At 38.3% G+C, this 16,037-nt stretch overlaps 1 protein-coding gene across 1 annotated transcript in view; it reads right to left on the minus strand.

Moving 5' to 3' along the window:
* The window catches only part of Dpyd (dihydropyrimidine dehydrogenase), an 800,444-nt gene extending 787,741 nt beyond the window's left edge, over positions 1-12,703 (minus strand). Inside the window, exon 1 of the mRNA XM_090333954.1 lies at positions 12,580-12,703. Within this exon, the coding sequence (XP_090190080.1) occupies positions 12,580-12,618 (39 nt within the window). The 5' untranslated portion in view covers positions 12,619-12,703. The remainder of the gene's footprint in view (positions 1-12,579) is intronic.
* Positions 12,704-16,037: the final 3,334 nt, after the last annotated feature.

Consider the following 16,037-nt stretch of genomic DNA (forward strand, 5'->3'; position numbering starts at 1 on the left):
AAGAAAACTTGGAATTGGTTATTCTACTGAAAAGCAACAGATTCGATTCAATGTCCATCAAAATCCCATTCTATACAGAAATAAAGAAGTTACTTCTGTAATTCTTATAAAAGCATAAAAGACTACAAATAACAAAAAGCAATCCTGAACAGAAAGCAACTGTGGAGATATCAAAATATGGATCTCAAATAATACTACAGAGGAATAGTAACAAAAGGCTCATAACACTGGCACCAAAACAGACATGAAAACAAATGTAAAAGAATAGAATACCCAGAAATAAAGCAAGGCAAATACAGCCACCCAACCTTTGATGTAAGAGAAAAACATACAGTGGGAAAAGACAACCTCTTCAGCTAATGGTGCTAGGAAAATCTGTCACCTGAGTGCCTAGGACTGCAATTAGAGTCATACTCTGCTCAAAAACCACATCCTGTATGAAAGTCAACTTAAAATAGAATAAAGATCTAAATGTAAAACCAGAAAATTTGTAACTGCTACATAACTCTGGAGGATATACAAATGGATAATTATTTTCTGGATAGGATTCCAATAGCCCAAGAAATAACGGCAAAAATAAACGAATGCAATTGTATCAAATTTTAAAATTTCTGCACATTAAAAGCAATAGGGACCGGAAACAAGAGAAAAACCATCAAGAGAATCCATCAATCTTGGACAGCTGTTTTATGGATTAATATTCAGAACACTCAATGTGCTCAAATTTAAACAACAAAAGACAGAAACCCAACCATAAATAAAATACAAACCCAAACTGAGATTCCATTTCTTCCTAGTCAAAATGACAATTATTGAGAAAATAAGCAATGAATTCTGATAATTATTCATAGGAAAAAGGAACTCTCATATTCTGTTGGTGGGAATATGAACTCACTGCAAACATTATGGAAGTTCTTCAAAAACCTAAAAAATCTATCACATTATCTCACTAAATATATTACACACACACACACACACACACACACACACACACACACACACACAGACACCATACTAAAACTCAGCAAATGCTATGTGAAAAAAAGATGAAAATATACTAGAGAAGGTGAATTTCTTTCAAGTTCACCGCATACCTACATATATGGAAATACCAAAATGAACTTCCCATACAATCATATCCTAATTAAATATTAGAAAAATACTTTTAGGTGCTGCTTATAATCCCTACAAATAGCATTGTAGAGATAACAGACAGTGATTTACATGAACCACATAAGAATTTCCTTCTGCAAATAGCTTCCCTTTCTTCAAAACAGACAGAGGGTTAAGCAAGCTAATGTTTTAGTGATAAGATTGGAAGTAAATGTCATGCAAACCCAAGCATATTTAAGGAAGAATAATGCTTTTTCTTTTTTTTATTACAGAATTTATTAACATTGATTCAAAAATGTTTCCATCTATGGGTGCTTTCTTCTTCTACCAAATTATTGTTTTCTTTCTTTTAAAGAAATAAAGAATATTATGCACATGTGTTTTTATGCACACAACCATAACAATCACACTTTCCAAGGGAAAAGCAGTCTATAGTTTTCTTTGGTTGTTTTGCTTTTTTTTGCTGGCACTGGGGCTTAAACTTAGGACCCGGACTCTGTGCCTTAGCTACTCATTCAAGATGAGTGGTCTACCACGTGAGCCACAACTCCACTTCCAAGCATTTTGCCACTTAATTAGAAATAAATCTCATGTACTTCCCTGCCTGGGGTGGCATGGAATTCTGTTATTCAAATTCCTATGTCCCGAGTTATTAGGATTATAAACATGAGCCACAGACTCATGTAAAATAAGTCTTTTGTGATAAATTCTTCCAGACGGGATGGGTCTTGTTAGGGAAGGGTGGCCATGTAAAAGTTTTTATTTTGGGTCACAAGATGTAGCACTTAAGACAATTATCTGAATTTTTTAGATGTTTTCCATGCAAGATAACAAGCTCAAGGTGATCTTTCCATTCCAATTCTTCCTGCATAGGAAAGAAATGTTAGGAATGAGTAGTGAAGCTAAAATCTAGTAAGAAACTTTGGGTCACCATTAAGTCCAAACTAAATACCAAAAATACAGTAAGGAATGGGTACATGAGGCATATGACTCCACTTTTACTTCCTGCTTTCTAGCTCTGTATCTGGCGTAATAATCATATTAAAGAACACTTTTCTGAAGACAATTTTTTGGATACACCACCGTGAGATGTGCAGAACTGAAATAACAAATGGTTGAAGATATATTTCCAAGTCTTCTTTTTTCTGGGAGATGGGGGGATAAGGAGGAAAGAGACTACACTGGGCCTGGCACTCTGACTCGGTTCTTTTGCTCATGGCTAGCTTAAACCTCCAGTCCAGCATTTTGCTGTTTAATTGGAAGTAGGAGTCTCAGGCACTTTTCTAGAATGGCTGGCTTCAAACTGCATTCATCCAGTCTCCTAAGTAGCTAGTATTACAGGTATGAGCCATCTGCACCCTGCTCCAACCTAATTCTTAAAGAAGAAAAACTGCTGATGCAGTATACTTAGCAAATGACTACTAAATCAAAGGGAATTTATGATAAGAACAAATTTGAAAACAAAAACAAAAAACAGACTTTTGCTGTTTTATCTGTGTGGAATGTTAAACTGCTATTAAAAAATAGTTTCCCAAGAAGAATGTTTCTAATGTTTCTAATTGAAATAAGAAGGCAAATACAGAATTTCTAATGCTTAAAATGATTTAGGAAAAAGTACCTCACACATAGGAAAGAAGCACAAATCATTATTACTAGGCTAGTATGACTGTTGGTAATACATGTGTGGGGGTCATCATTTTACTTTCTGTATCTTTTAAATCTTCTGTAATGATCGTGAAAGTAACTCAAGAATTAAATGAGGGATATGAAAAAAAGAATTCAATAAACTGGATGCACCAAAACAAACTTTTTTTTCTGGGAAAGGTGACACGGTTTATCTCTAGAGAATCAGTGGAAAAACTGCAAGCTTTTTCTTCTTTGAATAACAGAATTCCAATTTTTATATTATCCCAAATATATTTCAGTATTTGAAATGGAAGAATATCTGCAAGATAGCTTCTAAAGCTTTCAAGTCATTGTGGAAGAAGAATGAAAGAAATAATGAATTCCCAGAACGGGGCTAGTGTTCCCACTATTTGTGTCCTGGTTTTTACTGATGATTATCAAACTGCAGACAGAGTTCCATCTCCTTCTTTGAATCTCTAGTTTGAATCTCTTATTAAAAATAGCATCTGTGCTGGGAATTTGGCCTAGTGGTAGAGCACTTGCCTAGCATGCACGAAGACCCAGGTTCAATTCATTGGTACCACATACATAGAAAAAAGCCAGAAGTAGTGCTGGGCTCAAGTGGGAGAACTCTAGCCTTGAGAAAGACCAAGGACAGTGCTCAGGCCCTGAGCTCAAGCCCAGGACTGGCAAAAAAAAAAAAATAGCATCTACGTGATACAAAATGTTAACTGACTATTCCAAAGTATCTTGACAAAGAACCCCAACAATCTTCAGAGGACTGAAATTTCCTGGTATGCTCAAACAAAATTAACGTTTAGTGCAAAAAAAGAAAAGAAATAAAGCTTCAGTGTTTTCATTTATTAAGAAGTCAGGAAGAAAGTTGTTGTTTTTATTGTTTAACGCAAATGCAAGGCTGGGTGCTAGTGGCTCACAACTCTAATACTAGCTACTCAAAAGGCTGAGATTTGAGGATTGTGGCTCAAAACCACCTATGCAGAAAAGTTCTTGAGATTCTTATCTCCATTAAACTACCAAAAACAAACAAATAAACAACCCCCCCAAAAAATAACAATAACAAAACTGGAAGTAGAGCTATGGTTCAAGTGGTAGAGCTCTAGTCTTCAGCAAAAAGAAGCTCAAGGACAGTGCCCAGTCCCTGAGTTCAAGCCCTGGAATCAGCAATATACATAGACACACACACACACACACACAAAATCAAATACATGAGTATATCAAACTCCTCTATCTGATATAAATGACAGCCTAAATGTTGTCTTGAAGGCAAAGGAAATAGCTGTAAGAGGATCACACTTCAACATCTCACAGATAGGAAACTGGCATAATTCCAAACAATCTCACCACTGCAAACCATTAACAGGTTAATCCATGAGAAATCCATTGAAACCTCAGTAAACTCTTCTCAATGGTTGGTTTTTACAAGGTCAGAGAGCAAATGCTCTAACTTGTAATTCTGCTGCCATGTTTCTTGGGATATCTGTTTTAATTAACAAAGAGCAAACATTTATTTTTCCATTGTTTTGCAGAAGACTTTCACATGGTGCTGACATTATACACAATAAAGGGTTTAAAATCTGGACATGATATGATAGTTCATCTTTAATATCGCTCAAAGAATTTCACAAGGGTATTCACAGGGTATAATTAACTTTAAAAAGTTAATTCTAGATAGGTAGGATGAGCTGAAAATTAGTAGATGAAGTTTTCTGAAAGAAGTGGTGACAGATGACTAGGGCAGATAAGCAGGCCTGGGTGAGAAGAAAAGCACAGGGAAGGGACGTGTGGTTAAGGCATCACAAGATCCCATCTGTATAAATCAGGCCTGGGTTGACATGTAATTTTGTGTGGGTCCCCTGAGAAGTGGCCCTCAGGGCTTAATTATTGATGAAGAGATTTTTCTTCAAAGTGGCCCAGTCAAGAGTGTCTCAAGGGGACATTCATAAGCACTCATAATATCAATTGCCAAGCACCTGGGAGGTAGGATGCAGATCATCTCTTTAATTATTACGACTGAGGTAGAAGTGAGCAACAACAGGAGTCTACAGCCGTGCTAAAATTCTCAAAATAATCCAATCACTTTTATACTCATATCAAAACTGCTATATCTGAGTCACATTTCAAAACAGGTACTCTTTACCTTTTCCTGGTGCAAAATTTGTGGGCCTTCAACTGATTCCCTGCTAGGAGTTGAAACCAACATGCTGTACTCACAAACATGAAAGATCATAAACAACTTTTCCTTGGAGCTCCTGTTTGCTTAAAGAGAGAAATAAGAGCCTTATAATTGGTAGAAAAAGGTACCATTGTCTTATTTCTGTAGACATTTCTCTTTTCAGTAAGGAGTAATAACAAATCCCTTCAAATTTTCTACAATGATACTCAAAACAACCATTTTTACCCATGTATCAGCCCTGAGGTAGTTTTAAAATTCACCCCAAAATTGGGGTGAGATCTAGATTTAAATCTTAACTGGTTATTTAATAAGTGTACATAGTCTGTGTGGATAAATCCTAACTATGTCACATACTTCTTTTACACAATCCTCCAGAGAGCTAGTTAATACAAAAGTCTTTAAATATATATATATATATATATGTATACACACCACACACACACACACACACACACACACACACACACACACACACACACGAGTGTAGTGGCTTAGGACGTTAATCCCAGGTACTTCAGAGATATAGATTAGGAGAATTGTAGTTCAGGCAAAAAAAGTTAACAAGATACTACATCAACAAAAAGATATATGTGGTGGTCCCATTTTCTGTCCTACTGGCCATTCAGATGGTCTAAGTACAGGTATCTCTGTGCAGAATTATCCCAAGGGGTGGGGTAAGGAATAAGTAAAACTATTCCTGAAAAAAATAAGACCAAAGGAACAAAAGGCGCATGGTATCCTTAATATGTGGCTATTAGATCCAAACAGTACAAGAAAGAGGACTCAATATTTGCATACCCAATGCTATGGACATGGTATTGGAAATATAAACATAACTACATAGACATAAAAACCTATGATTCTATAGACATAATGTTTTATTACATAGATTAATATGTATCTATGACATACAAGTCCTCAGCCTAATTTTAATTATGTTCTAAAATTTAAGTACCATTGACTGTATATAGAGATTCCCTTCTTGAATACTTGTTTGTTCAATACGTCATTTGAAATATGATGTAAAAATCAATGTTAATAAATTCTTTAATTAAAAAAAATAACTGAAAAAGAAAGAACTGGGAAATGGCTTAAGTGGTAGAATATCTACCTAGAAAATGTGAGGCCCTAAGTTCAAACCCTAGCACTCTGTTATTGTGTGTGCCCATATATTTTTGTTTTGTTGTTGTTGTTGTTTGGTGGATCGTGGGGATTTAACTTGGTCTGGGCGCTGTCTCTGAGCTCTTTTAGCTCAAGGCTACCACCCTACCTTTGAGCCAAGCCCCACTTCCTGTTTTCTAGAGGTTAATTGGAGGTAAGAGCCTCAAGTCCTTTTGTGCCCAGGCTGGCTTTGAACCTGGATCTTCAGATCTCAGCCTCCTAAGTAGCTAGGATTACAGGTGTGAGCCACCACACCCAGGTGCACATGTATTTTTAAGAAAATTAATTTTCCATTCATTTGGAACTTCCTCATCTGTAATATTGAACAGTGGAATTGAGTAAAATTTTCATAATCCATGTAGGCAACATTTATGAATCTACAATGAAGTCTCCCATTAGTCTTTTAATTTTATTAAATCTCCATTCCCTCAGGAACTTGAGATCATCTTGGTAGGCTTTAGTATTCTTGGAATCCAGCCAGTTCTATCCAATTGGTATTTATACAACACACAGAGTCCAAGAGGTAATATTTATCATAAATACTATATTTTTAAAGTATATATTTAATGTTATATATACTATCTGGATCCTTTTATGTATTAAACATTAGTTTCTGTATCAAACATGTATCATATTTAAAATACATCTTATGTATTAAACATTATGCATGAGTCCTCATGTCTATTATGATGAGAAAAGTAAATTACATTAAACACACTTTGCAGAGAAAAAAGGGACAGTTTGAGGGGAAAGGTTGGTGTCAATTACACAAATAAACAAATAATAGAGATAAGATTTGAACCCAGGCTTATTTTAATGCAATCTTCATAAAATATATTAATCATGAAACAAAGCTTGGTTTTGTGAAATACAAAAGAAATTGCTTCATACAACACTTCTTATTTCCAACGCTAATAAAAACTTCAATATGTTTAACCATCTAAACAAAACATGTTTATGTTGAGTTAAATGCAGCCATTTTGCATAAACTAGCATAATAATTTAATTAAGAGCAATGAAAGCAGCAATAATTGTAAGCCATAGGAAAGAAAATCTATTAAGAGCAATCTCCATAATATGACTGCCTCTGAGATGGCTGAGACCCTACTTCATTGATAAAGGGCCCCAAAGCCACCTCTGTCTTGATGCAGAGGATTAAGTGCAAATGACATCCAGAAGGTAAATATGTTGCACCTGAAAATCAACATCTTTATCATAAATCAATTTACAGTCACCAATTGTTTTACAATTAAAGTCAAAATACATATGCCTGTGTAGCTAAGAGGCAAAATAATAATAATAATAATAATAAACTGTGCAATTTTACCTATCAGTGCCCTCTGTAGTTACACTGACACTTGGATTATACTTCAAAGCTGCTTTAACCTTTTTCTTTTCTCATGATTTTAGGACAATCTGTACTTCAGTGTCATTGGATTTTCCTCTGAGTGTTCCAGATTTTGCAACTTAAGTTTACCCAATAAGAATTCTCTTGTAGTGATCAGAAATTCTGAAGGAAAATGATTTCTTGGGTTGTTTGATTTGTTTTTGCCAATCCTGGGACCTGATCTCAGGGCCTGGATATTGTCCCGGAGCTTCTTTGTGCTCAAGGCTAGTGCTCTACTACTTTGAACCACAGTTCCACTTCCAGTTTTTGAGTAGTAAATTTGAGATGAGTCTCAAGGGGACTTGACTGCCAGGGCTGGCTTTTAACCATGATCATCACATCTCAGTTCAAATTACAGGCATGAGCCACAGATGACCAGTCCTTGTATTGAATTAAGGAACTTGATAACAGAAACAGAGGGACAAAGGGAAAACAAAGGCATCAGTAGTGCTTACTAGACCCTATGTTGAATATGTGTGGATAGAAATGGGAGAGGAAAACTGGGAGAGTATGGGTAAGGTGATACCATCCAAAGAGAAATGTATTCATTACCTGATCTATGAAATGGTAACCCATCTGTACATTACCTTTATAATAAGTGATTTTTAAAAAGAGCTTGATAACATTTTGAACATAAGTAGATACAAATATAATGGCTTAAAGATCACACAACTCTACCCATCATCTGACTTTAGATCTTCATTTTTTTCTTATTAATTCCTTATTATTACAATTCAGCTTCTGAGACGTACATTTTTCTTCTAGAATGTTAGGTGTCTATTGAATTCTAGTACATTTTACAATTAAGCAATCAGTCAACATTATCTGCTATCATTAAGAATAAACAGACCCAATCTAAAAGTCTCCCTAGTGACAGATTCATCATTACTCATTAATCTCAGTTTTTAATTAAACTACTAGAACTAATCCTCTGAAATCATGTGCAAGAGAAACTGCAATGATGCTGTTTTGCATCTGTAATCCTCGATACTTAGGAGGCCGAGGACTGAGAATTGTAACTAGATACCAGCTCAGACAGTAAAATCCTTAAGACTCATTTTGTCCAACTAATGAGTAAAAAGCAATAAGTGGTGAAATAGCTCACGTGGTAGAGCACCAACCTTGAGGGGAAAAGCTAAGGAACAGTGCCCAGATCTTAAGTTCCAGCCTCAGTACCAACACATACATACAACAATAACAACAACAATCAACTCTAATAAAACACATTTAACTATAGAAATGTACAGTACTTTATAATATAAAGGGCTACCAAGATAATCAGTGATACATACACACACACACACACACACACACACACACACACACACACACACACACACATTGTCCCACATTGTCCAGGTAAGCTTAAAGTTAGAATACATGCTCAACAATTAAAATTCATTAAGCTTAGAAAAGAGAAAAAAACTTTAAAAGTTTTAATAAATTCAGATTTATTTCTACACTGTGTGTAGTACCCAACCAATATAAATGGAGAGACCAAAAGATTACATACTCAGTATAACTATGTACATAAATATACATATATACATAAAAATTACCCCAATAACCTGAAAGTAGAACTCATTTTTTCCTTTGGATCCTCTATGCCCTGGAACAAAATCATAAAGGGTGTTTTGAAATACTGTTTTAGTTATCTCTACTAATTTATAGCCTATATGTTTCCTTTTCCCACAGTATGCTGAAAACTCATTTTTCCCAAGTCATTTCCCTGTGATTCAATTTTTTCAATATCTACATTAATCTCGTTTTCTTAATAAAAATTTGGAAAATTATCAATTGCCTTTTCAAATGAATGGAAGTCACAGGCCCATAATTCATAAGCCATTTTACTCTATCACTCAATATCCCATTGATTCTATGGACAATGAACTAGCATCCCTTTGTATGGAGGGTAAATCTGAAAGATTTTAAAAAATAATACTTTATAACTCATTAGTAGCGCTCAGTCCATATATTTTGCCTTGAGATTATGGGGCAGCACAGGAGTGGTCAAACAGGTTTGGCTGCAGGTTAGGTTTGCTAGCTCTCAAATAGTTAAGAGGTTGCTGCAAAAGAATATGCTCTATTTATTTTCATAGTCCAGTCTCAATTATCATCAGGCTAAGGGAAGGTATTGAGCAAAAGCAAACTCTTGGAAATCATTGCTTTTCAATGTGCAGATATTGATATCAAATTAGCTGACAATCTAATCAGAATGAAAAAGGACTGTGCGTTTGGTGCTGAGGTCAGGGGAAATGTCCAATGTCCAATACTGACCTTCTCTAAAACCTTCCCAGGGGAACTAGTGTTCAAAAGTCACCTTTTACAAACTTTGGATTAGATGGTGGGGGAAAAAATCCCACAAAGTTAAAATCCCTTTGAAAACTACATAGCTAATGTTAATAAACTTCAAGCTAATTGATTTTGCTGGCAGTGGTTTCCCTGAGATTCAATTTTCTTCATTTTTATTTATTCTTTAATGGGGCTACACTTTTTCCTGGCCACAAACTGCCAACTTGTGACATCTACTTATTATCATTTATATTATTATTCTCTTAACAGATAATAAACAGTAGCTTAAGGAAACTACCTTACCCAAGATCACATAGCTAACTTTTAATAAAGAACAAAGTTAAACCATGACATCAGGCAGCTAGTTCCAAAAGCCAAGCTGTGAAACACGGGAAGGCATAAGAAAAAGAGGCTTTAAACTTTTCTTAGGCAATTTCTAACTACCACAAACACAACCATAAGTCTGTCAGATACCGCATCTTTTCTGCACTAGTCTTCCAATCGAAGCATATTCCTCCTCTGTAGTTTACACTCTCCACGACATTCCTGATGCTTTAAAACATGATGAGATATTGGACTGAGACTAGAAATTAAGGCTGAGCCCACAAAGCCATTTTGTCTACCACAATAACTTTTGTCTCCCAGGAACCAAGATATTTCTTGACTGTTTGTGAAATCTGAGATTTCCTAAGGAAAATTAAATCATGATTACAGTGGTTGTCACTACTGACTTCTGTTCACATGTGTCAAGCACTTTAGTAATGTGCCCTTATCATATTTATTATGTTTCCTATCAATGATGTTTTCAAAGATTATCTGTTCTTCCATGGGTCTGAGGCTCACACAGTGATCATAATTGGATTGATCTCTATATCGTGTTTTTAATAAGTGGATTCAGGGAAAGCATTTGAATCTGACAGAAAACTGAGCCTTCGTAATTCAGTCTGAACACAAAAATGAACTTTGGTAAATCAATAGGATTAACTGAGACATCTATGCTCGAGTGTGTTCCCTTAGGCTTAATGTATTTTTCCTCACTGCATTATACTTTAATGATGAATTTCATGCTCTTTCATGGTGTTTTAGCTGGTGAGTCATAGGTACTACATTGAGGGAAAAGTGAGGACTCGTGTGTGATGAAAGATGTGACTGATTAAAGTCTGTTGCACTTTATGCGCAGCATGAAAGCTGCAGAGGTCTGAATATCACCATTCTAAATTGCAGGTCATTATCAGAAAGAGTCCATACAGAGTAATGTTAGACGCAGCTGAGTGCAGTAGAAACACTATTCCTTAAGGGTGTTGGGTGGAAGCTATATAAAAATCAAGCTGGAACCAAGGACTGAACTGGAATCTTTGCCTTAAAGGAATGTGGATAGGAATGGATTTCAAAGACAATTTTACAAGAGAGAAACAGAAAGAAATCGATCAAGCTGATAACATTCTGAAACAGTCAAATGCCATACGCTAACCATTCTTGGACACTCAGATTAATAACATCAACACACTATCTGCCTGATGCCTGACGTTTTCTATTTGACTTGGTTTACCAAGAAAGATTTGGTTAATTAAATCTTAGTCACCAGAATCCAAAAGGGCTGTGACTTAAATCATATATGGCACTTTTTTTTTACCATGTCCACACAAGACTATTTCATTTAATCAACCATAGCGATCGATATTAAGGAACAGTATGTATCCAGAAGAGAAATCACAAGTAAACTGAATTACAGCTATCCAAATGATATGCTCCGCACTTGTTAGTAAAATGCACTTTTCAAAGCCAGGTATGGAGAAAACACAGCCAGCTTCCCTCCAAAAGCACACAAAGTTTCTACTGTCCATGCACTGGCAAAATGTGGCAAAACAAAAACAAAAACAAACAAACAAAAAACTATTTTGCAAACAGGTGGTTTTCAACTTTCACTTAAGGAGAGGGGAGGGAAGGAAGAAAGGAAGGAAGGAAGGAAGGAAGGAAGGAAGGAAGGGAGGGAGGGAGGGAGGGGGAGAGAGAGAGAGAGAGAGAGAGAGAGAGAGAGAGAGAGAGAGAGAGAGAGAGAGAGAGAGAGAGAGAGAGAGAGAGAGGAGAAAGACAGAAGGGGAATGATTCTATCACAGTAAGATTTTCAAAGAAAACCCCCCAATAAAACAACAAACAAACAAAGCAATTTGCCTTAATTTGGATAGGTTGGGCAGGATTTGCCCACCTTTAAAAAAACAATCAAGGTTTAATTCGACCCCCCCCCATCCCGCATTAAAGTGAGGCTTCTTTCCATCAGCTGGAGGGCACGGCCCTCCTGAACGTCGTTCACACTTCGTTTGATCCACCATTTCATAAACATGGCCAGGACAACCTGAGGGCAGGCTCCCACTCCCGGGTCTTTCCTGCCACCCCTTCACCTGGGCAGAGACCACGCTCCCTCCGTCTCTCCCAGGTCGGGGCAAGGTGCAGGGGTCCCTGAGGATCCCACACCGCGTGGAATGGGTGCGGAAGGGGCGCTCCCGTTCCCTGCGACTCCCCACCATCTCGGGGGGGGGGGTGTCAGTGCCTCGCGGGGCAGGACCGCACTCACTCCCCCTCACACCCTCTCCTAAGTCAGCAGTCCCCATGCAGGGGTCCCCCTGCAGCCCCCTCCTCCGCGCAGACCCCGCGCGGGGGAAAGTTTCCCGCGTCCCGCGCCCCCCCCCGCACTCTCCCCAGGCCGGGCCCAGCGGGGGGGATCCCCACCGCCCCCCCTCCAGAGGCCTCGTCCAGCCGGGACTTGGGGGAGCCCTCCTGTGCCCCAGCCAGCCAGCGCGCTGGGTACCTCGATGTCCGGCGTGTCCTTGCTGAGCACCGTGGCCATGGCCGTCCTGGAGTGAGGCTGTCCTCAGAAGTGTCCTCCCGGCGTCCCGGGGCTCCAGGCCGGAAACCGGAGTGACAGCTCGGCAGTGAGCTGGAGCGCGGAAGACAGCGGGGAGCCCAGGACCCCGCGCACGGGGCGGGGCTTCGGCGGGACCACGCCCGTGGGCGGGGCCCGGGAGGTCTGTCCTCCGGGGCCCCGCCCACCGCTGGCCACGCCTTCACCTACCTCCAGCCTAGAGTTTGTTCTGCGATCAGTGGCAGGGACAATAGGAGGAGGGAGGGCAGGGGGCGGGGTGGGAAGAGGCGGGGCGGGAGCCCTGGCACTGGGCTCTGGTCTGGGCTCCTGAAACAGGAAAAGGCTGAGCTGGGTGGATGGGGATCAAAGTCAAGGGAATCCAGGAACTGAACGGTGGGCGGGGCAACTCAAGGAACAAATTGTTCTTTTGATTTCCTCCCTGGTTGTGATTCCCACAGGGTGCAGAAATCTTGTCAGTGGGACACTGGGTTCAGAATTCCTTCCAGCCAGCAAATAAATAACTTTGGGGCTGAGGTGTGTGTGTGTGTGTGTGTGTGTGTGTGTGTGTGTGGTGTGCTGTCTCTAAGGGCCTAAGCTCTGTCCCTTAGCTTTCTCTCAAGGCTGGCACTCTACCAACCTAGCCACAGCTCCACTCCTGGTTTGGGGGGTACTTTACTGGAGAGCAAGAGTGTTGTGGACTTTCCTGACCAGGCTGGCTTTGAACTGTCAACCGCAGAACTCAGCTTCCAGAATAGCCAGGAACACAGGCATGAGCCTGATTTTTGTCTCTCTTTTTTTTTATTTTATTATTTTTTCATATATTTTTATTGTAATTAATAGAAGGGTTACATTATATTCACCAGATAGAAGGTGCATTACTTCACATACATTGATACCCTTTCTCATGTCTTGGTCCTCATTTCTCTCCCCTCACCCCCAGCCCTCATCTTGTCTCTTCTTTTAAGATGGTTTACCCTTTCACAAGATTGTGTGAACGTTTAGACCTCAGGCATCTCCCTTTCATTATTAATTTTTGCTTTGTGTTTCATGGCACAAATTACACTTCTTGAAGACTATTTAGAGATCCAAACCCACTGTTTGCACATCATAGGTACTCAACAAATATGTGTTTAGTAAACAAATTAATAAAAAATTAAGATGGTTTACCCTTTCCCAAGATTGTGTGAACGCTTAGAACTCAGGCATTTCCTTTTCACTATTAATTTTTCATTAATTTGTTTACAAAGCAAGAAAGGAAGGAAAAGATAATGTCTAGTTGTCAAGCAGAAGAAACAGAAACTGGGAACTGGTGACTCATGGCTATAATCCTAGCTCCTTTCAATGGGAAGATCTGAGGGTCATGGTTCAAAGCCAGCCAAATCCATGAGACTCCAGTTAATCAACAAAAAACCAGAAGTGGTGCTGTGGCTTAAAGTGGAAGAGTTCTAGCCCTGAGCCAAAGAACTCAGGGTCAGCACCCACTTCCTGAATTCAAGCCTCACAACCAACAAAAAGAAAGAGGAGGGGAGAATGAAACAAGACAGAGTACTGTAGTGGGGGTGCCTTAAGGGGCTAGAAAGAGTTTATCTGAACAAAACTCTGGGTTACCTCCAAGAACCTGGTGCTTTCCAGGGCTTAGATGTCTCTTCCTTGAACCAATCGATAATCATATTGTCATCATGAAACTGCAAAGCTAAATAGAAACTTCAAACCACATATGACTTCATTTTCTCATTCTCTTATTTAATCCTTATCCTAGCTCAAAGGATTCAACCAGCCAAGTGGATCTTGACTTACCCTTATTTCTTTGTTTTCAATGCATCCATCACAGACCAGGCTACTGTGACTTCCACTACTATTCCTAGCTTCCCTCTGTTCCAAACTGAGCTTTCTAATTGGCTGGGGTCTTACAAATATGAACACACACACACACACACACACACACACACACACACACACACACACACACACACTACATTTTGGTACTTCAATGGTCCATTGCAGCCAAAATATGTGCCACAAACTTCATAGAGGGTTCTGAATTACCTGCCCTTCCTCCTTCTCTGGTCTGAATTAAGGCCATTCTCACCCAACATTTTGTTCCTTATTTAGAGGTCTTTTACTTTTACTCTTCCAAGTCTTCCTTGTTCCATTCCCACCACCAATAACAACTAAAACTACCTTGTCTCTGATCTTCTCATGTACAATACCTATTTTTTTCCCTCTACAAACCTGTCCATTTTTATGGCCATGCTTATTTGAATGAGACTTGCTTAGATTGTAAGCTCCAAGAAGAAAGGGCTTATGTTTGACTTGTTTTCTACTATAAACTCAATTTCTAGCCTGGGATTGCAATGTAAAACCAAGAATATCAGATAATTGTAAAAAACAGAATAGCCCCTGAAGTTTGTTTGTGCATTAAGCAGGTGACTTTAGAAACTCTAATTCTCTTCATGTATTTCTCTCAGTGTTCATTTACTGCTCAGAAGTTAGTCACAACATTTCAGTAACTTTCTACTTAAAATATTTCAAATTAACGGCTTCCCCTTTCAAGAAAAAAGTACCCAAGTCAGATGTTCATATATATTCCTTAGGTTATACTGCAATGTACACATATGCACACATGCACACACAATGCATGCATTACATACATACATGTTTACATATTAAGACATTAATATATATTCACATGTATATGGTCTTTGTGAGATGCTTGCTATATACATTTATATAAGATTCTAATCTGTAAGGTTCAGTGTTTAGTTTGATAGCCTTCAGAGATGTAGACTCTTGCATGCTTTCTTATGTTATACTTTGATGTAAATATTATGTGTTGGTCCATAACAGTGCCTTATGAGATACAAAAATCCAATTTCTACCTAAGAATGAGACATCGTGCTTCTGTACCTGAAAAATCACATGAAGAAATAAATCCAAAAGATTCCTCCAGTCCAAAGGAAAAGAGTTTTGTGAGTGAGAGTCAGTAACCAAATATACAATTCAAACGCCACTGTACCATGCCTCAACTTTAGCAAATGGAAGATGTATCTTGTTCTGAGATGTTTAATTAAGGATATCTATCCATATTGCTCACATGCCATATCTATGCTCTGTGATCAGTTATTGAATCTAGTAGTATTTGTAATCCATTAAAACTCCACATTAAACACAGTTGTACCTGTAAATAATTCAATCCATGGAAAGCTTCTTGCAATGAATTCACACCACACTTTTTCTTAAAAGTTATAAATGATGATGGCATTTGTCAAGCTGTCTCTCCATATGGAAGTATGGCAAAATATCAGGTGCTCCAAATTAATTTTTTGTAGGCTTTGTTCAGACAGCTCATCTCTCCATGTAATAGTTTACGGTACATGAATGAATATTATTATTATTACCCTAGT

The sequence above is a fragment of the Megascapheus bottae genome, chromosome 6 (genome assembly GCF_031878675.1).
Source record: "Megascapheus bottae isolate mThoBot1 chromosome 6, mThoBot2.hap1, whole genome shotgun sequence".
NCBI lineage: Eukaryota > Metazoa > Chordata > Mammalia > Rodentia > Geomyidae > Megascapheus > Megascapheus bottae.